Source organism: Amaranthus tricolor, chromosome 1 (genome assembly GCF_026212465.1).
Source record: "Amaranthus tricolor cultivar Red isolate AtriRed21 chromosome 1, ASM2621246v1, whole genome shotgun sequence".
NCBI classification, from domain to species: domain Eukaryota; kingdom Viridiplantae; phylum Streptophyta; class Magnoliopsida; order Caryophyllales; family Amaranthaceae; genus Amaranthus; species Amaranthus tricolor.
The window spans coordinates 18,567,651-18,589,122 of record NC_080047.1 but is presented as its reverse complement, the minus strand read 5'-3'; the positions used below and the strand labels follow the sequence as shown (position 1 = coordinate 18,589,122).

General features: G+C 40.1%; 3 protein-coding genes and 1 pseudogene across 3 annotated transcripts; 2 read left to right on the top strand and 2 right to left on the bottom strand.

Annotated features, from left to right (window-relative positions):
• The first annotated feature begins 1,623 nt into the window (after positions 1 to 1,623).
• Positions 1,624 to 2,409, top strand: LOC130807126 (uncharacterized). The gene is made up of 2 exons (XM_057672350.1): positions 1,624 to 2,013; positions 2,137 to 2,409. The coding sequence occupies exons 1-2, from the start codon at positions 1,624 to 1,626 to the stop codon at positions 2,407 to 2,409; spliced, it is 663 nt and encodes a 220-aa protein (XP_057528333.1).
• A 4,290-nt stretch (positions 2,410 to 6,699) lies between these two features.
• On the bottom strand, positions 6,700 to 17,169 carry LOC130806514 (cold-responsive protein kinase 1-like). Its single transcript, XM_057671670.1, has 2 exons — positions 15,982 to 17,169; positions 6,700 to 14,204 (listed from the first exon to the last, which is right to left on the bottom strand). Exons 1-2 carry the CDS (start codon positions 16,963 to 16,965, stop codon positions 14,175 to 14,177), a joined length of 1,014 nt encoding a protein of 337 aa, XP_057527653.1. The 5' UTR covers positions 16,966 to 17,169; the 3' UTR covers positions 6,700 to 14,174.
• LOC130807110 (probable serine/threonine-protein kinase PBL26) lies at positions 12,597 to 14,175 on the bottom strand. The gene is made up of 5 exons (XM_057672349.1): positions 14,161 to 14,175; positions 13,903 to 14,018; positions 13,285 to 13,384; positions 13,049 to 13,207; positions 12,597 to 13,004 (listed from the first exon to the last, which is right to left on the bottom strand). Exons 1-5 carry the CDS (start codon positions 14,173 to 14,175, stop codon positions 12,597 to 12,599), a joined length of 798 nt encoding a protein of 265 aa, XP_057528332.1.
• Positions 17,170 to 17,936: 767 nt separating the features above from the next.
• Positions 17,937 to 20,734, top strand: LOC130807094 (uncharacterized; annotated as a pseudogene).
• The last annotated feature ends 738 nt before the right edge of the window (positions 20,735 to 21,472 follow it).

Sequence of the window (21,472 nt, the reverse complement as noted above, 5' to 3'; positions counted from 1 at the left end):
GATGCCCGTACCTACCTAGAAAGTAAGAAGCAAAGGGCGTCCGAAAGCGTTCAATCGCTGGTGGATAAGAGGAGGGAAGAAAGGAAGAAGGCACAACTCGCGGGATCTAGCCGTCCCATCAGTCCCGTCACTGTGTCACGGAATGAGGCCGGCAAGATTAGCCTTCCCGAAGATCTCATACCAATAATCTCCCCGCTGGCTCCTGAGATACTGAATACTCGCAACCCCGGGAAAATAAAGATCCCAAACATGGCGGCCTTTGATGGAACATCCTGCCCAGAGGAACACCTGATGGCCTACAAGAACCTGATGCTGCTGTACACCACTAACCCATCATTGTGGTGCAAATTCTTCCCAACTACTCTTACTGCAGTAGCTTTGACATGGTACACCTCTCTTCCAGGGGGAAGTATCCACAACTTTGCCCAACTAGAAGGCAAATTCCTGGGTCACTTTGTAGCATCCAGAAGACAGGAGAATTCAAACTTCCACTTGCTCAGCATAACGCAATTAGAAGGGGAATCCATATCATCATATTTAAAGAAGTTCCACGAGGCGGTGCTGGAAGTAACTGATTTGGAAGAATCGGTCGCATTAAACGCCCTGATCAATGGAATGAAGGCTCAAAGGCTGAAGTTCCAGTTGGTCGAAAGTCAAGTGAAGACATACGCGAAGGCCATGAAGCAATGTCAAAGCTATGTCACGGCCTCCGAGATATGTTTGGCACATGACCCCAAGAAACAAAGGTCAGAAAAGAAAGATCCAATATCCAATCATTCCTCAAGGAACAGAGAGGAACATTCATCAAGGAGGGATAGAAACTACTTGCCGCGTCGTCCAGAACCTCCGTCAGATATGGGGCCACCATGATCCAGACACGTATATGTCGCTGAAGGGGAGTCCAGGACGCGGAATTTACTAGAAGGAGGTAACGATCCGATGTTCAACCGGAACAAGAAGGACATATTCTTCGCCATCCGGGATGAGTTGCCAACTCCACCTCCTACTACCACCCCCTCTGATCGATGCAACTATAATATGTGGTGTGATTGCCACAAAGAACACGGCCACACTTTGGCCCAATGCCGCGAACTCAAACGTATCCTACACTTTGGCCCAATGAGGGAAAATTGTCCAGGTTCATCAACCAAAAGGACTATGACGCTAGAAGAGAGCTATCAACATGATTTTTGGAGGATACACAAAAGAATATCCTACCATCCGCGCCGTAAGAGATAGCGTCCACACTCTGCTAAAAGGACCTCCAAAAGCCTCATCAAGCGGACCAACCATGACGTTCGACGCCACTACCTCCAAAATGCTGCAACAACCACATACTGACCCTCTGGTGGTTACCCTCAAAATTGGGCAAATGAAAGTCAAAAGAGTACTGGTAGACACCGGGAGCACGGCTGATCTTATAACGATGGAATGCCTGAGAAAAATGAAGTTCGAAGAAAAGCACTTACAACCCCTCGATAAACCCTTTATCGGTTTTGGGGAAGTCAGGTCATTCCACTAGGAACGATCATTCTCCCCGTGCGGGTAGGGGAAAGAAATGGAAGCAGAACCGTGCCCATACGATTCACGGTGGTGGATCTCACATTCCCCTACAACGCAATCATGGGGCTTCCACTCATCAATAAGATCAAAGCCGCAATCTTTCCTCATCAATTCTTGCTACAATCTGAGCGGGATGATGGACAAGTGGGTATCCTCAAAAGGGATCAGGTGACGGCACGCCAATGCCTCATCAACACCTTAAAGCGAGGAGCTTCCATCACCCCCTCCAAAAGAGAAAGGGAAGAAGAGTCCCCGATTGTCATGAGCGTGTATCTAGAGAACCCTAACACGCACGAAAGGCCTCACCCCATAGAGCGATACGAGGTAGACATGTTCGAAGGAAAACGCATCAACATAGGGAAAGATCTTCCTGGCCCGGTCAAACAGCATATCATGGCCACCCTCGCCGAGTTCCGCGACGTCTTTGCTTTATGCCTGGCATCCCTACAAGTGTCATGTGCCACAAACTCGACATAAAACCAGGCTACAAACCCGTGAAACAAAAGCTGCGACATCAAGGGAAAGAGCGAATAGAGGCCGCCCGAGAAGAGGTGGAGAAATTGCTGAAAGCAGGATTCATCAGAGAATGAAAATACTCCGATTGGCTCTCCAACGTTGTTCTCGTCAAGAAACCAAATGGAAAGTGGAGGATGTGTTGATTTTACGGATCTAAACAAGGCATGCCCCAAGGACGATTATCCTCTCCCCAAGATAGATCATTTGGTGGATTCCACGACAGGCCACGGCCTACTGAGTTTCATGGATGCTAACGCAGGTTACCATCAAATCCCGTTAGCCCTTGAAGATCAGACGCACACAGCATTCATTACAAACACCGGCGTGTAATGCTACAAAGTCATGCCCTTGGGGCTAAAAAATGCCGGAGCCACTTATCAGAGAATGGTCAACAAGATCTTCCAGTCTCATATTGGACGAAATTTAGAGGTATACGTGGATGACATGATCACAAAGAGCAAGCAGGCGTTTCAGCATGCCGCGGACTTACGCGAAACATTCATAACCCTCCGGAAACACCAAATGCGACTCAATCCTGACAAGTGCGTGTTCGGAGTCACAGGAGGGAAGTGCCTTGGCTTCCTCGTTGACGAGAGAGGAATAGAAGCAAACCCCGACAAGAACTAGGCAATCCAAGACATGAAGTCCCCTAGATCCGTAAAAGAAGTCCAAAAACTAACAGGATGCGTAGCTGCCTTAGGGAGATTTCTATCCAAGTCCGCGGACAAATGCTCGCCTTTCTTCAAAACCGTCAAGCAAAGCAAGTTCGAATGGACGAGAGAAGCCGAAGAATCCTTCCGGCAGTTAAAGGAGCACCTGTCCTCTTTGCCAAAACTAGTTTCGCCATTCAACGGGGAAAAGCTGATCTTATATGTCTCGGTCTCCGAATACTCCCTATCAAGAGTATTAGTCGCCGAAAGAGAAAAGAAGCAATTCCCCGTATACTACGTAAGTCACGCCTTTCGAGGATCGGAGGGGAACTATAGTGAGGTAGAGAAGGTCTTATTTGTAGTCATGATGGCGAGCAGGAAATTGAAACCATACTTCCAATACCCACCAGATCATCGTCCGGACCAGCCAACTTTTGAAAAAGATTCTGGAAGGAAAAAACAAATCGAGCCGCGTCACTGATTGGGCTAATCAACTTGCAGATTTCGGCATTGAATATGAGCCACGGACAGCAATCAAAGCCCAAGCCCTTGCTGACTTCATTGCCAAGAGCACTATCCCTCATCATCCTGAACCCAATCAAGAATGGAGGTTGTATGTAGATGGGTCCTCAACACAATCAGCAAGTGGAGCCGGACTTCTGGTTGTATCTTCTGCCGGGGTCCGTATGGAAAAAGCGGTCAGATTCGAGTTCGCGGCCTCCAACAATGAGGCAGAATACAAAGCATTACTCATGGGGCTCAAAATCTGCTATGAGGCAGGGGTTAAAGTATTATCCACTTTCTCTAACTCCCAACTAATAGTCAGACAAGTGAACGGCGAATTCGAAGCCAAGGATGATAGCATGAAGATGTACTTGCAACAAGTAAGAGAATTTGTCAAGAAATTCGACAAATTCACATTGATCCACATCCCAAGATCTCAAATTGCACAAGCCGATTCCCTGACAAAACTCGCCAGCTCAGCCGAAACATCCACAGCTCGCGATATTATCTGGGAAGTACTTCCTAATCCCAATATCAACCTCATGGTTAACACCATTGATAGATCGGAAACGTGGATGGAGCCATACATCAAATATTTACAAAATCAAGCGCTCCCCCAAGACAAGAATCAGGCTAAAGCGCTTCAAAAGAAGGCCAGAGAGCTCCACGAAGGCACACTCTATAAAAAATCATATACCCATCCCCTTTTAAAATATGTTTCTCCTGAAGAAGGAAACTACATCCTTCGCGAAATACACGAAGGCGGATGTGGAATACATCAGGGAGTACGAACTGTCATTGGCAAAGTCCTCAAAAGCGGATATTATTGGCCCTCGCTCAGAAGTGACGCGGAAGCACTGATCAAACGATGCCTCGAATGTCAGTACCATTCAAAGATAGGAAGGAAGCCCTCTAACTACTTGTCCACCATGCAAGTCGTCCTGCCTTTTGACAAGTGGGGTATAGATCTCCTCGGCCCCTTTTCACCAACAAAGGGACAACGCAAATTCATTATTGTGGCTATTGATTATTTCACCAAGTATGTGGAAGCAGAGGCCCTTAGCTCAATCACAGACAAGCAAGTCTGTCAATTCACATGGCGAAATATCATCACGAGATACGGTATCCCTCGTGTGATCATCACGAACAATGGGAGACAATTTTTCAGTAAGAACACCATAGAATACTGCGACAGGTTCAACATTCAAATCCGATTCAGTTCAGTATCTCGACCACAAACCAATGGCCAAGTCGAATCAGCAAACAAGGAGATCGTGAATGGCATCAAAAAGAAAATAGAGGGGGTCAAAGGTACTTGGGATGAAGAACTACCCGACATCCTATGGGCAAGTAGAACAACCGTCAAAGAGGCAATAGGACATACCCCATTTTCCTTGGTATACGGATCCGAAGCCGTGCTTCCAGTAGAGATAGGTATACCCTCAACAAGGGTCACCTACTACTCACACAGCGAGAATGAACAAGAAAAAAGGGCAAACTTAGATCTACTTCCACAAACACGGGGGAATGCATTGTTAAGGTCCATGGCCCAAAAACAGAAGATGATTCGCAGCTTCAACCGACACGTCAAAACTAAACGCATTCAAGTTGGCGACTATGTCCTTCGCAAAGTTCAAGCCACAGGAAAAATTGTAGATAAAGGAAAACTAGGAGCCAAATGGGATGGCCCATTCAAAATTATCTGCATCATCAAACCAGGGACATTTGAATTAGAAGACATGAAAGGGAAGAAACTACCCCGCCCATGGAATGGAGACCACTTGAAGAAATACTTCATTTAATGAGATTCGCAAGAGGCCAGTCAATAAGCATTAGTTTCATTCCGCGGCATAGTCGCGTTATCATTTGCATTTTCTCAGTGTTTATCATTTTCAATATATCAGAAGTTTCATTTTCAGATTATCCAGCTCCAACATTCACAAGTATTCGGTTATATTCTACTTCCTCCATCATTATTGCAAATCTCATTAAAATCAGTAATGATCATAAATCGGACCCCTTGAGAGGGGTCCCATAATCAAATTTATTTTAAGTCATCGCGAATCAGTGACATCCATAAGTCGGACCTCTAGAGAGGGGTCCAAAGATCGAAACTGTTCTAAGTAAAAATTCTCGCCCATCAGTAACATCGACAAGTCGGACCCCTACACTGGGGTCCCAAGATCAAAAATTAATCCAAGTTAAAATCAATGCTTTCTATTAATCCAACAGGTATTAGTGACATCCACAAGTCGGACCCCCTGAAGAGGGGTCCAAATATTGAAATTGTTCAAAGTCAATTTTCGCCGCATCACTCCCTATTTTTGGTCGAAGGAAACCGCGGCCTGTGAGTTAGAATCGGAAATACTCCAAACATTCATAGCAAAATATCTTGAAATCGGAGAGAATCATTGATAAAAAAATATATACAGAAAAAATCAGAATAATTCGGCTCAAAAATATAATTCAACTCAAATTACAAAGTTTGGTCAATAATGTCACAAGTTTTCATTACAACTTCAAAAATACTAAACATCATCCAGAAAGGCGTCAACATCTCCCTCAGGATCTTGAGGCGGTAGTTGAGGGGACCCGGCCACTCCCTCGCCGAGGCTCGGAGTGAAGCTTATAAATTCTTCGACATTAAATGGCTTCACTTCAATCTCGGATAATTCCTTAGATAAGCCCTGAAGGTTTTTTCCCTCGTCGATCAGCAGATTGGATAAGTCTAAACATAAACTCTCCAGCTTGGAGAGCGTCAAGTTCTCGGGGACATCCGAGGCTGAGGGAGGAGAGAGAGATAGCTTATCCAAATCAAGGCATAATGCCTCCTTTTCAGCCGCAATATCAACTCTCTCCGACCAAGCCCTCTCCTCCTCTACGTCCCAATTGGGGTCCACCAACACCGCTGACTCCCGCTTCAAAATCGGAGCTAGGTTAGCCAAAGCTTCGTCTCCCTTTTGATTAGCCTTCTGTTGGAGAGAATCGAAGTCGACGCCTAACTCCGCGGCAGCCAGACAATACTTCTCGTCACTAATCATGGAACCAGCACCCACCATCTCCGCCGTCAGATCTCCCAAGAAATTTGACGCCTCAGGCTCATCTGAGGTCAACCAATCCCTTGCTATCCGAGATCTCCTCTCCAATTGAAGCTTATATACTTTTGCCGCGGATAGCAAGGTTTGGAATTTAACCAGATCGTCCAACACCTGATGCAAGAGTGATCGAATCTGTTGAACCAGCTTGGCGTGAACATCCACCAGGTGCCCGATTTCGTGGCCAAGGGTGGCAGACAGGCTCGAAACCGCGTCTAAATTACCGACGATCCCCTCCAACTGCTTCCTGGCCCTTTCTCGCCATTGTTTTGTCCTGACTAAGCGTTCCTTTAGTTCGACGCACTTAGCCAGCTTTTCTTTTAAGCATGGCAACTCCTCAAGATCCTCCCTCAGCTTCTTAAGCTCCTCCTCCTATTCACTACAGTGAGAGGTCAGAGCCGACAGGGTCTCCCTGTCCGCGACACTCTGACGGCTGAGATTCAACTCAAACAATAACCTCAAGAATGTCTGCCCAAAAAAGAATCAAGTCAAAAAATTATCCAGTCTTCCCATTCAACTGAGCAACAAAATATAATGTCATATCTCAGCCGCAGAAGCCTGGAGTTGGCGAACCCTGTCGATAGGGGGCAGGGACTCCAGATGATCAACGTCCTTCCTACTGATCAGTTGAGATGTCGCCCTATTAAAGCGGGTAATCATACCCTTGTGACCCAGTTCATTGAAGAGGGTATCGTGCTGGAAGGGTAAGACTTCCCTGCGACGATACACCTCCTCAATTTGTGGTTCTGGGGCCGTTGATGACTCCCCCGCCTTCTCCTTGCCCTTGCGGAAGATGGGCACCTCACCCTGGGGAATAGACGTCTCCCCTTCCGCCGACCTCGCCTGTAGAGGTATGGCAGTCCGTATGGTGTCCAGGGAGGCCCTTTTTGTTGCGCTCTCCCCGTGGGAAGAAGAGTCTCTCTTTCTCTTCCTCCCCTTCCCACTCTTATTCACTTCCTTCATCTTAAGAGGGATCACCCTCTTAGATTCATCAGGAATGTGAGTTCTCTTCCTCTCCTCGAGGAGTCGGAGGGCCTCCCCTTCACAAGGCACTACGTCCAGCCATTTCTCCACCGTTGTCGAGTCCTACAAGAGAAAAAGTCAGAATAATCATCTGGCTCGCTAAAACAAATGAATATATACCTTCGGAGGGAGAGACAAAGGTTTCTCCGCGGCTCTTTGATTAGCCCCCTGGGAAAATCGCATCACGCTAAATTTCTTCATTAGATCCGGATTTTTAGCCTTCAGGTTCTCCTTCGCGACCCTTAGAAATACAAGAGTTAGAAGCAAATAGTCACGTAATAAAAAAGAAGAAAGCCAACGACTCGTACTCCGATCAATAGCCAAGCTGATGTCGAATGCTGAGAGGAGGTTCTCATTCTCCAACTCAGAACGACCCGGTATCCAGTTGAGCTGGACGTTCATGGGTTTCCTCCCCAACTGGACGTCCATCTTCGCATACTCTATGATCACCGCGTCAGTAAAGGAACATTGCGGGATCCCGTTATTAAAACCCGAAAGATTGGGTTTGATGTCAAAAGTAGTCCTGACATTCCACCCCCCAGAACTGTAAAAATAGAAAAACTTCGTCCTATACCCTTTCTGGTTATCAGGGAGGTCATGGACTATCTTCAGTCCACGACGATGTGTAAAGGTTATCCACCCACACATGCAATTGGGAGTTACATAACCGGGCTCTAAATATATACCTAAAGGCTGTAAGTGTTGGTGGCGCGGCCAAAACTTTACATAAAATCAAAAACGCCACCATACAATCCCATGCATTGGGGTATAACTCGGGAACTGAGATATTCAAAAAATCTGATATTTCCCTAAAGAAGGGGTGAAGAGGAAACCTAAGTCCTAGTTCAAAAGAAGGAAAGTATACTGCTATACAATGTGGTGGGAGAAACCTAACGGTGTCGTAATTCCCCGGAGTGATAATGTTGATATCATCCTTCAAACCCCATTTTAAAGAGATGGCGTCCCGTTGTTTGTCCAAACCTCTCTTAGTTTGTAAATCTATGAAGTAATTGAGGGGCCCGCCGTTGGGGATGTAAAATGGTGGAGGAACCGGCGCTGCACTTTCCCTTCCTGAGGACTCGGAGGTTCCTTCGATCTTTTCCATATCTACATACAACAACACTTCCAGGTCTGGATCTATTCGCGGCAAGTAATTGGGGAAGAAAGCAATGCTCACTTCCCAAGGAGCAGTTTTCATTATCTCCGGTGTGTATATGGGGGATACAGATGACTCATCCCCGGGCTTTATTGATTCGCAATGAGGGGTAATTCTCACCGAACTACTATCGTCCCAATCATTTATTAGCAACCCCTCTTTTATTAAAACGTCTACATACTACCAAAGGAATTTTCGTCGGGTTAGCAGAGTTAATGTCCAAGTTACCTATTAGTAGCCGCGACATCCATATTAACAATAGTCATAAAATAGTAGGCGAAACTTGTAAAGAATAATGGCTAATTTCATAGAACTAATTCAAACCTTTAAACATTCAAGAACACGAAGAACAATTTGAAGAACAGTTGAATAATTTGAAGAAATTCAAGAATTTGAGGAAAGATTTGAATACCTTGAAGAAATTTTGAAGATTTGTCAGAAATTTGATGAAATTCTGTCAGAACCCTTGAAGATCTTCGAGAATTTTGTCAGAAGTTTGAAGGATGGTTGAAGATTGTCAGAGCGTTTCTCTCTGCTTTCTCTTTCTAGCGACTTGAAGAAATAAGGGAGTTAATGAAGGTTAGGTGAGAGGGAATAGTTCCAACAATCCTATTTATTGCAGCAATAAATGCTCAACCTCAAACCTAAACACCCCTTAAACGAGAAGTGGAATCCCAAACTAAAACCGGGAAGTCGACAAGTCGGACCCCCAATGAGAAGGGAAACGTCGATGATTTTTCTAAGTATTCTTATCTATGTCCGTGAAGTCGACTAGTCGGACCCCCAATGAGGGGGAAATATGGAAAATTTATCAAAGTATCAGCTATTGACTGTGTCCGGGAAGTCGATAAGTCGGACACCCAAGGTGGGAGAAAATGTTGACAATTTCTTTAAGTCATCAAATTTTCTCCTGAAGCTATGGGGTCGATAAGTCGGACCCTGAATTACACCCCAAGAAAACGGAAATTATTATAAGTATGAAAAATTACAAATTCTGTCATCCGACTTATAGATTCAGCAAATATCATGCCGCGTCATCTCCCTCACCGTTTCAAACTATCGTATGATCAAAGTATGAAATATTCTATGTATGAAATATTCCAAGTGTGGAAGATGTCCGTGTGGTCGATAAGTCGGACTCCCAGATGCCCCCAATTATTGTGCAAAAATTTTAAGTATGGGAGAATTCTCGCATTTTCCGTATAATCGAGGGCAAGGACCTCTGTGCTCATTCCGCGTCATGAAAGAATAAGGGATTTAAGATAATAAAGATCGTTCAAATACTTCTACCATTCGCGATGTCGATAAGTCGGACTCCCCTAAGTCCCTCAGTGAAGAATAAGAATCTAAGTGTAAATATAAGTCGCGTCACCAACTCACATGATTTATTGTCCGATGAGTCAACTCACTCGTACCGCGGCATGTTACCTTCCCAAGATTCCACGGCTTGTAACATGATAACGAGAAGGAAGAGAACAATAAAACCAGTATCTTGTCCGAGAGGTCGAAAAGTCGGACCCATTTTTGGTGGTGATCTCGTTCAAAAATGTTCCAAGTCTCTGAAATTCCGCAACTTCAGATTAAAATAATAAAATAAAATAAAATAAAAATTATGCTGATTTCGTCCGTGTAGTAAACAAGTCGGACCCCCCTTGGGGCTATCTTGTTCCAAAAATATTCTAAGTATTGGAACTTCCGCGGCATTAAAGAAGCATAAACTAGGCAGGAAGCATCAATCTAATAAATAAACCGTGCGGGTTACTACATAATAGCAAGGCTGTCTCAGTTGGACTCATGTGCTGACTGCTGTACCAGAAGTCGCAGGATCAAACCTCCACAACTACATTTTGCCGTTGAATGAAATAGAAGGATGGGGCTACTCCGCGGCATGCTTCAAAACCGTGGCTCGATTGACATTATTCGTTTCTCTTCAACTTGGAGCGTCTCATGCGGTTATTTTGAAGAAGTCATAACTTTTTCGTTACAACTCGGAATTCGACATGTAAAAGTCGACTCGAAGGTTACGAACCCAATTTTCAGAGTCCGCCCAAAGATCTGCCAGATGGTGAACATATTCATCTTCATAAGGGTTCGAATGCTCTCTATGATCACATCCCTTTAATAACGCTAAGGTGTTTTGGTAGACGCTTATCGTTTCCACACAAAGAAAGATATTTCAAGTCGTTGGGGCTCTCTTTTCATATCATCCTTCATGTGTGGGGCTAAATGTCATGATATCACTTATCTGATTTACTTATTTATTTAAATTACTAATGCCATATTACTTTAATACCCTTTGACCTTTCGTATTGACCTTGACTTTTAGTCAATGGGCTTTTTCTGAAATCTCCAAACTCCTTAGTTAGCCCATGAGCAAGTAACCCTCAAAATACCCTAACTTCTCCTGGGAAATAACCTCCCGATTGACCCAACTTCCCTTTTGACTAGGGGTGTTCAAAAATATCCGGATCCGAAAACCCAATCCGAAAAACCCGCTTTCCGATTTTTAAAACCGGGTAAATCACCCGGTTTTCCAAATTCGGATATTTCGGGTCGGGTACCCAGTTTTAAAACCGGGTATTCGGGTCGGATACGGATCACGAATTTTGGAAAACCGGGTACCCGGTATCCGGTTTGTAATTTTTTTTTAAAAATAATTTTTTGTAAAAAAGTAAAAACCCTTCTTCTTCACGCCTTTCCCATCATTCACTGATTTCAACTTCATTCTTGCTTGAGTGCTTTAGTTCTTCTTCTTCATTTTTCTTCATGCCATCATCTTCTTCAATTTTCATCTTCACTCATTTTCCCCCAAATCACAATCCAATCAAAATCAAAAACCCTAAAAATTAAACTTAAAATCAATTTCTGAAATCTAGATCTAGATCTAGATTTCAGTTCCATCTTCTTCTTCAAGCAGTAGATCCAATGACATAGCTTCTTTAACGGCATAGTAGATCCAATAAGTTGATCTAAAGGAATAAAAAAAGGCCAAGGACTCTTATAACTACCATTAGAATCCAAAACTCTAGCTTTCTCAATCGTGTATTTCTTCTTCGAAGTATCGATCTGATTCTTACACTAAACATCCTCCTGCCATTGTTTTTGACGCAAATTTCCACGATTAAGCTCGATATAGCGTTGTTCCCATGCTTCAATGAGAGTAGAAGTAGCATCCTCGCTCCAACAATCTTCTCTCGTCAGAGCAGGTCTAGAAGAAATCATTGCCAACGAAGGAGTCGAAGAAGAATCTGGATTTTCCGCCATTGATGAGATGAAACAAAGGAAAAACCTGAAGGTCAGCTTAAATTGTGGCTGTGGAGGCGAACAGAGAAAAATCAGAGGAGAGAGAGAGTAGAGATTGAAGAACATCAAGAAAATGGGAAAAGAGGAGAAAAGAAATAGTTCTGAGTAATTTTTTTAAAAGAAAGAGGAGAAAAGAAATTAAGAAGAAAGGAGAAAAAGTGAAAAACTGTTAAAGAAAAAAGGAAAAAAAAAAAAAAAAAACTATTTTTTTAAAAAACCGGGTATCCGGATTCCGACCCGCTTTAAACCGGGTACCCGAAATCCGGGTACCCGGTTTAAACCGGGTCGGATCTGGAACAAAATTTTAAGTATCCGGAAAACCGGGTACCCGATTTTTCGGAACCGGGTCGACCCGGTATCCGGTTTTGAACACCCCTACTTTTGACAACTACCCTTCCTTCCTCATTCACTGGTTCTCCTTCATTTGATGATGATAACTGCCCACTATCACCCATAACAACCAACCTCCTCTCAGAAATAACTTCTTTTTTTACCACTATAAATAGAGACAACCATCAGAAAAGAAAAGAATTATTTGAGAATAACCCTCTTAATATCTTTACTCACACTCCAATTCATTACTCTACCCACATACAAGTCATCTCAACCCAAATATCTCTGTTCTTGCATTCGATCTATAATCATTTGTTCATTAATCTCACATCCCCGTTCTAACTTAAGCGTCGGAGGGGCTTTCCGGGAGATCACCCCCGGACAAGGCTAACGTGTTGTGTTGCAGGAATTCAAGTCACTTCCTTCCACGAATCGCCGCTCCAAATAACGCTTCTACTCACGATATTTCAAGTGTTTTCCACTTCCTCGTTTCATTACCGAAACACCACTAATGATGTCAAGAAGAGTGATTCCAAAACCATAGACATCTGTCTTCTCTGAATAATGTCCTATTCTAAAATATTCAGAATCGAGGTAGCCAGGTGTTTCAACAACAGATTCACCATAACATGATATTTCAAAGTCAGCTATTTTAGGATTAAAACTCGAATCCACGAATATACTGCTAGGCTTGACATCACGATGAACAACAGGTGGATTAGCTCCAAAATGAAGATATTCAAGACCACGAACAATCCTACGCCAATCTAGCTCAATATCTTCAACAATTGAGTTAGAAAACAACAAGTCAAACAGGGTATAGTCTCCTACAAAGTCATGAACAAGTAGTCTGTGATCATCCTCAATGCAATATCCAATAAGTTGAACCAAATTTGATGTCTCACCTCAGACATGATTTTGATCATTGAAGTAAATTCAGTATGCATGTATCCGATTCCATAAACTTTAACTATTACATTAGACCTCTCTTCTAGATTTCCCTTGTAAGACGGTGAATATCCATCATCCTTTCTCTTACCGTATTGCGAAAATTGTATGTTGCCCTTTTCAATGATTTGTAGGAAAAACAAGTTACATTTCCAGAAAAGTAGGTTATATGATATGGGGTTTGATCACGGACCAACTTCAGTCTGGAAGACAAACCATCCCCCATAATTGATGATAGGATAGTACAAAACCAACCCAAATCAGTTTGTCCTGATCTATATCCTATACTAACACTAATTCAGTTCAATTTCAACACAAGAAAATTTTAACACCACAAATAAATACTTCTTCCGTTCTGAAATACTTTACATAATGGTTTTTGATGTTATTCATAAGCTTATTTTATATATTACGGTTAATGTGCAAGAAAAACATAGTTAAGTATATGAATTTGAATCCTGTAATCACGGAATATATTTGGTATGAAGGAGAGTGAATGAGAGTTTAATTTGATTGGGGAGAGAGAGAGATAGAGATGATGATTCGGACAGAGAAATAATGATTTCAATGGAGATTGAGGAAAGAGGAAAGAGAAAAAAAGTTTAATTTCATAGATTTAACTAGTGGGATACAAATGGCAACATAATCAAAAAGCTTGACGAAATTTAATAGAGTCTCAATCTTTTTGCTTTTAATTGAAATCATCTAAATCTCTACCACTTTTTAGCTGGCAACCTCTAAAGTGTTACAAATAGTTGAATTAATCACGATTGGTTGACCTAAATAAGTGAAATAGTAGTGTACACTATACAGGATATGGTAAGAGTACTTCAATTTAACAAGATGATTTGTTGAACATATTGTTAAGTGGAAGGAAGAACAGAAAGAGAGTCTAAGAACATCTCCTACATCATTATCAGTGCTTTCCTGCTCATGATATTTGAGTCAAGCTGAACAATCAAGTATGATCCACTACTAAACACAAGAATTATGAAACAATAACAAGAAAATCACAGATTTTACCACATTAATCCTTCAACTAGTTCAAGCTCCAGTAGCTAAGACCAACATATATACTCTTCATTATCTGTTCAATGATTCTTCATCTACATCCTATAACACCCAACACCATAAAGAGCAAAAAATACTTAGCAAAATATTAATTGAACAAATCGATTGCCACTATGCTAATTGCTAATGCACAGGTGATTCTTAAATAAAAAAAAACAAATAATAATTTCTACTAATTTAAAAGATTCCTTTGTTTTCTTATGAGTGTTCATATGCTAAAGCATGGTCGTATCTTGAAAACATATTAGCATGTGCGTAAGAGTAAGCGTGTTTGACATCTGAGTAAATATTAGAACTATAACTGTAACGGTAACAGAATGAATGATTGGTTTGAAAAACTTCTCAATCAAAAACTCTAGTGTGAACCAATACCATATTGCACTTCTAAAATAAAGCCAGTTTATAAGTGGCTCATCTGCCACATATCAGCAGAACAAATAACTCATGGACTAACTGCTAATTCAAAGTGCCTCAGATAATGTCCAAAAACAAAACTCAATATACACCTTAACAACCTCAAACATTGTTGTTTTCTATTTATTCTCTTACCCCTAACATTATGTTTGGAGACCAACTTTGGAGAGAAAAGAAAGAAAGGAAGGGAAAGGGAGGGTAAGAAAAGGGGGAAAGAGAAATGAAAGGGAGAAAATTCTTATTTGTTTAATAGGAAGGGAAGGGAAAGAAAATAAGATAAAAAGTTTTCTATTTAAATCTTTCCAACTTTAAAAAGATTGAAATCTTAACAAAAAACTTTCATCCAATCCTTCTAAATCTTTTTCCTCTCAATTTGTTTTCCAAATAAGAGATCACTTATCCCTCTAAGTCCCTCACTTTCTTTTTCCTCAATTTCCTTCTATCCAAACACACTTTAAATTTTACAACAATTCATAAAACATGCTTCCTTCTATCCAAACACATTCTACCTTCAGCAGTCAGTACAATACAAGTAACATTTTCTTTGGATAACAATTAAGGAGGAAAAACAAAGGAAGGGAAGGGGAAGGGGGGAAGGGGAAAGGGAGTGTTTAGAATAACAGTGAAAGTCTGCCCTATATGTTTGATCAAATACTTGTATGAGACGGTCTTATCATGAGACATGATATTTGAAACTTTTAGATTTATGAGCTTCTTTTTTTTAGGTAGTCTCTCCGTAAGACGGTCTCATATAAGAGGGGCCAATATGTTTGAGAGGGGAAGGAAGAGAGAGGAAAAAATTTTATATTTTATTTCCTTCCAAACATTTTTTTCATTTGGAGAGATTTGGTTATTAATAAAATTAAAGGACTTAATCCCAATTAGGCCGTGATAATTCGTCATATAATCTCACCGTGGCCAACTCATGTGGACACGGGACACCCGTAGGCTCAGGCCCACAAACTTACGGGTCAAGAGCGTTGACTTGCACATACACTCAGTGAGGTTCATTGTTTCCCAAAACCATATGGTCGTAGGAGGATTAGCCCACTCAATATATATGCAAGTCCACAGCCCACTATTTTATAAATGTAAAATCTTGTCTCGCATGTGAAGTATTTCCAACAATCCCTTACATTCTATTACTCTCCCCTTCAAAGTTTACATCCAAACAAAGAAAATTATAAACCTCAAAAAACCTCCTTTTGCTTCCCATCCAATTCCCTCCAACCAAACAAATGGTAACAGCCAATAAGCAAACGCTACCAACAACAGGTATTTCATTACAAAATATTTCAATTTCAACATGTAAAAATTTGTATGTTTAGTAATCATAGTCCAAAAAAAGATTTTGTCTTAGCAAGTCACCATGATTAAAAAAACAGCAAAAGATTTATGAACTAACCGTTAGTTCATTTTCACTATTCCATTGCTCAGGAAGACTTCGTGGTCTAGCAAGTGAAATGCTACTCGTGTGGTAGTTGTCTGAGAGCATTAGCCTTACCTCAGACATGCTTGGTCTGAGATCTGAATCAAATTGGACACAAGAAAGTGCAACATTGGTGAAACGTATCACCTCTTCCTCACTAAATTGAGCCAAATTAGGATCAACAATCTCCGGAATCCTACCACTTTCTCGTAATTCCCAAGCCCATTCCTGCAAAATAAGCCCGAAAGAAGTTTTCTTCCCACTAATGATTTCAAGAAGAGTGATTCCAAAAGAATAAACATCTGTCTTCTCTGAATAACGTCCTGTTGTCAAATATTCAGCATCGATGTAGCAAATTGTTCCAGCAACACGACCATCCTCATCCTCATCCTGAAGATAACTTGATATTTCAAAGTCAGCTATTTTAGGATTAAAACTCGAATCCACGAATATACTGCTAGGCTTGACATCACGATGAACGACAGGTGGATTAGCTCCAAAGTGAAGATATTCAAGACCACGAGCAATCCTACGACAAATTAACACTCTCCTACGCCAATCTAGCTCAATATCTTCAACAATTGAGTTAGAAAACAACAAGTCAAACAGGGAATAGTCTCCGATAAAGTCGTGAACGAGCATTCTGTGATCATCCTCAACGCAATAACCAATAATCTGAACCAAATTTTGATGCCTCACCTCAAACATGATTTTGATCATTGAAGTAAATTCAGCATACTCGTATCTCGTTCTATAAACTTTAACTATTACATTAGACCCATCATCTAGATTTCCCTTGTAAGATGATGAAAATCCATCTTCTCTTACCCTATTGCGAAAATTATTTGTTGCCTTTTCCAATGATTTGTACGAAAAACAAGTTATATTTCCAGGAAAAGTAGGTTTATTTGGGGTTTGGTCACGGACTAACTTCACCCTAGAAGACAAAACGCCTCCCATAATTGATGATATGATAACACAAAACCAACCCAAATCAGTGTCCACTCATCTATACTCTATAGTATACCAACGGTATTGATTCAGTTCAATTTTCAACAAAGGAAAATTTTAGTACTACAAAAAACACATTGAAGTGCTACAAATAGTTGAATTCTCTTGTGGGTAATTTACTGATTCAAGTTTCAATTTTTGTAGAATCGTAAAACACCTTTATATAAAAAAAAAATTGTGCAAAAAAAAAGTAGAAAAATTGAAGTACCTAGTAAATGGAGACATACTAAGAGCATCTATTTTGGTGATCTATTGAGAGATCACATGACCAAACTAAGATAAAAACCCAAATAATGATGACCTAATATTGAGTGGGTTGGGAAAGAGGTTGGCCAAATGGGTCAATATGTGACCCGTTCATGTGAACGGTCACCCTTTTTTTTTAAAAATTTTGCCACGTGTCGCTTTTTGATTGGCTGTTGGAAAATGGCAGCCTGCTGCTTTCTGACATGCCACCTGCCTGCATGCCACTTGCTGCTTTCTAATTGTTGCCAAAAAATAGTCGTTTTTTTTAATTAACGGCTATTTTCGTATTTAATTAATTTTTTTAAAAAAAATTATACCAACGGTCATATTTTTTCGAGATCTATAAAATGAGACCCATATTGATTTTTGACATAATTTTATTTTTACATATTTTGTTCTTATTTTCCTACTTTTTTTGGTTAAAAAATACCAAATTAATTATTTCAAAAATCCCAAAAAAAGAATGGATTCAAATAACCCAAATTATGTAAGAAATCCATGTAAAAAAACCAAGAAAAAAATCTTCTAACAATCAAAGTGCTCAAATTCAGTATCAAAATCCTCCGTTTAATCCTCTATTTTCTCAAAATACTCCAAATTCTTCTTACTATATTCCTCAAAATATCCCAAATTCATCTTATTATGTTCCTCAAAATATCCAAATTTCTCAAACTATGTTTCACCACCATCATCAATCTCACAATGTCAACTCTAATATTGATATCTATTCAACTCCAATAAGAGGTGAAAGTTTAGACGAAAATGAGATGGAGTATGATGATGATGATGATGATGATGATGGTGACGATGAAAATGAAGGAAATGATCAAGATGATCAATATGGTGAAGATGGAGGAAATTTTGTTCATTATGTTGATGCTAGTCTTTACACCCAACCATCATTTCAAGATCTAGTTTCACAATTTGGTTCACCACCGAGCTTCACTCAATTGGTTCAACCATCTCAACAGCTACCTAATAATAATAATGAAGCCCCTATACCTTCAAAGAAAAGTTGGGATTTGATTAAAGATATTGCTCTCATATGTTCAGTCATGAACACAAGTACAGATCTAATTGTGAGCACCAACCAAAAGATAAGAGTAAGGTGGCAGAAAGTTAAGGAAGCTTATGAAGCAGCGAGGATAGAACGACCCCATCTGATCCCACGAAGAATCGCCGACATGCTTAAATATTGTTGGGCTAGAGTTGCTCCAGCATGTTTGAAGTGGTCTGGAAGTTATGATGAGGCTCTTAGGAGGAAGAAGAGTGGCACGACAGACGAAGATTTGCTTAAAGAAGCGCATTTAATCCATCAAAGAAAACACGGTAACATTAACTTGATTGAGCAATGGAAATTTTTAAGAAAGTATAACAAGTGGAAGCAAGTGGTAAAAACTAATCAAAAAAAACAATTGGATCAACAACCAACTAGTGATGTTAGTAGTAAAAGTAGTGGGAAAAGATCAAGGACGGAAGAAGATTCTGAAACACCAACAAGTGAACCTCAAGGAGGATCATCCACTCGCCCCGAGGGTGTGAAAAAGGCCAAGGCTCGCATGACTGGGAAAATGGTTGCAGATCAATCAATTCAAGCTTTGAGTGCATTTGGAGAGAGTCTTCGACTTAATTCAGAAATAATGAAAGAGAAGACAGAACTTCAAAAACAAAAAGAAGCCCGAAAACAAAAACAACTTCAACTGGAAGAATATCGAATGAATTGGGAGATCTATGAATCATTAAGCAAAAAGGAAACTCTTCAGCCATAGGAAGCTGATATGATGGTTCAACTTGGACAATACCTTCAGAATTACAATCGTCAGTAGATATTTTATTTATGTAATGTCTTAATTATGTTTTAATTATGTATTGTTTTTAATGATGGTTTAATTATGTAATGTTTAAAAATGATGTTTTAATTATGTAATGTCTTAAAAAGATGTTTTAATTATTTAAGGTTTTCATGCATTAGTCTTCTCATTTCTATCACCTTTTAGCATGCATTAGTCTTTTCCTTTCCATCACCTTTTGGCATGCATTAGTCTTCTCATTTCCATCACCTTTTTGGCATGCATTAATCTTTTCCTTTCCATCACCTTTTGGCATGCATTATATTATATATGTGCACATCCAAATTCAATTGTATGTATAACTTCAAAATGAGCTTTTCTAAGTTCAATTTTGCCTCATCCACTTCAAGTTCTTCATCTTCTGACGAAGAGAATGAACTAATACATAATATGGTTGATTATGCCTTTCAATACGCAATTCCTCCCATTGTCTCAACACTACAACCAAGGGTGAGAACAAAAAAAAATGTCGAATTCAAAGAGACCATTCAAAAGGTCATTCCCAACTATTTAATGATTATTTTGCTGAAAATCCTACATATTCTTCTCGATTGTTTCGACGTAGGTTTAGGATGAGGAAACATGTATTTTTACGGATAATGGAAGCTGTCTCCAACAACGATCCATGGTTCACTACCAACATTGATGCAACTGGTAGAAAAGGTCTAAGTGCTTTACAAAAGTGTACTACAGCTCTTCGTATGCTAGCATACGGGGTGGCTGCTGATCAAGTTGATGAGTACCTCCGAATTAGCGAAAGCACAGCACGAAAAGCACTCACTCATTTCACAAAGGGAATAATCAACCAATTTGGGCAACATTATTTGAGAAAATCAACACCATAAGATTTGATGAGATTATTAGCCTTTAGTGAAGAACGAGGATTCCCTGGAATGATTGGTAGTGTTGATTGCATGCATTGGGAGTGGAAGAATTGCCCAGCAGCATGGAAAGGGCAATAGTGGCCGAGCTGGTGTTGCAACATTATTCTTGAAGCTGTCGCCGATCATGACCTATGGATATGGCATGCCTTTTTTGGGATGCCAGGTTCATGTAATGATCTCAACGTGCTATATCGATCACCTCTTTTAGTTGATTTGTTTGAAGGAAGGGCACCACCTGTCAATTTCACGGTGAATGGAAATCAATACGGCATGGCTTACTATCTCACTGATGGCATTTATCCTAAATGGGCTACTTTTATTCAGTCTATTACTGAACCGCAAACAGGAAAAGCAAGGTTATTTGCCCAACATCAAGAAGCAGCAAGAAAGGATGTGGAGCGAGCATTTGGGGTGTTGCAAGCTCGATTTGCAATAATTAGAAAGCCCTCACTTGCTTGGGATGAAGAACGACTCTCTAATATAATTACTTCTTGTATTATTATGCATAATATGATAGTGGAAGATGAAAGAGATACATATACACACTATGCTGATGGTAGAGAGTTCATGGGAGATCGCCCAAAAGGTCAATCAGAAGGTACAAGTGGATTAAATGATGACTTTGAGTATTACACAGATAGAATTGTTGATATCAATCGATACTTGGCAAGTAAGGATGATGTTGAAGATCGACAAACACATTTATCCTTAAAAGATGACTTGGTTGAAAATATCTGACAAAAGTTTGGAGAGAACCGCAATTAATGTATCATTTAAAATTTTAGTTTTTTAATTTGTGTATTTATTTTATGTATGTGCATTGTAATATTTATTTGAAGTCAACGAATTTTTCTTAATATTAAAAAATATTTATTTAAAATTATATTTATATTTATATTTATTAAAAAATATTATTTTTATTAAAAGAATAATTTTTTTTAATTATAAAATAGTAGATCTATTTTAATCAAATAAAAAATTATATTAACTTTGTACATGAAAATATTATTATAAAAAAATAACGATAAATGTTAGATAAATTAAGGGAGAGAAATTATGGTGAGGTAGAAAAAAAGTATGAAAAAGAGGATGATGACCTTTTAAAAGAAGTCATTGTTAATAAAATTAGGTTAAAAGATGAAATTTTAGGAGAAAGAAAAATTGTGAAATAGTAAGATGACTTTTTTTGGGTCATGAGTAAGGATGCCTAATGGCCTTTGAAAATTGGAGATGAGATTTCCAAGTCAATGTGAATTTATGATGGGTGAATTCAGTCCACATTCCTTCATTTGGATCGAGAGAAAACTTGCTCCGTGTGAACCGTCGAGGTATTGTCAATTTTGGCTAAATGTCTAACGCGAGATGGCTTTGAACTTTTTGGTCAAAGGAATAAAGCCATGAGAGTTGGATGACTAATGTGTGAAATTTTAATGATTTCACATGCATCGACCTCGAATTTTATGGTTAGCAAGAGAA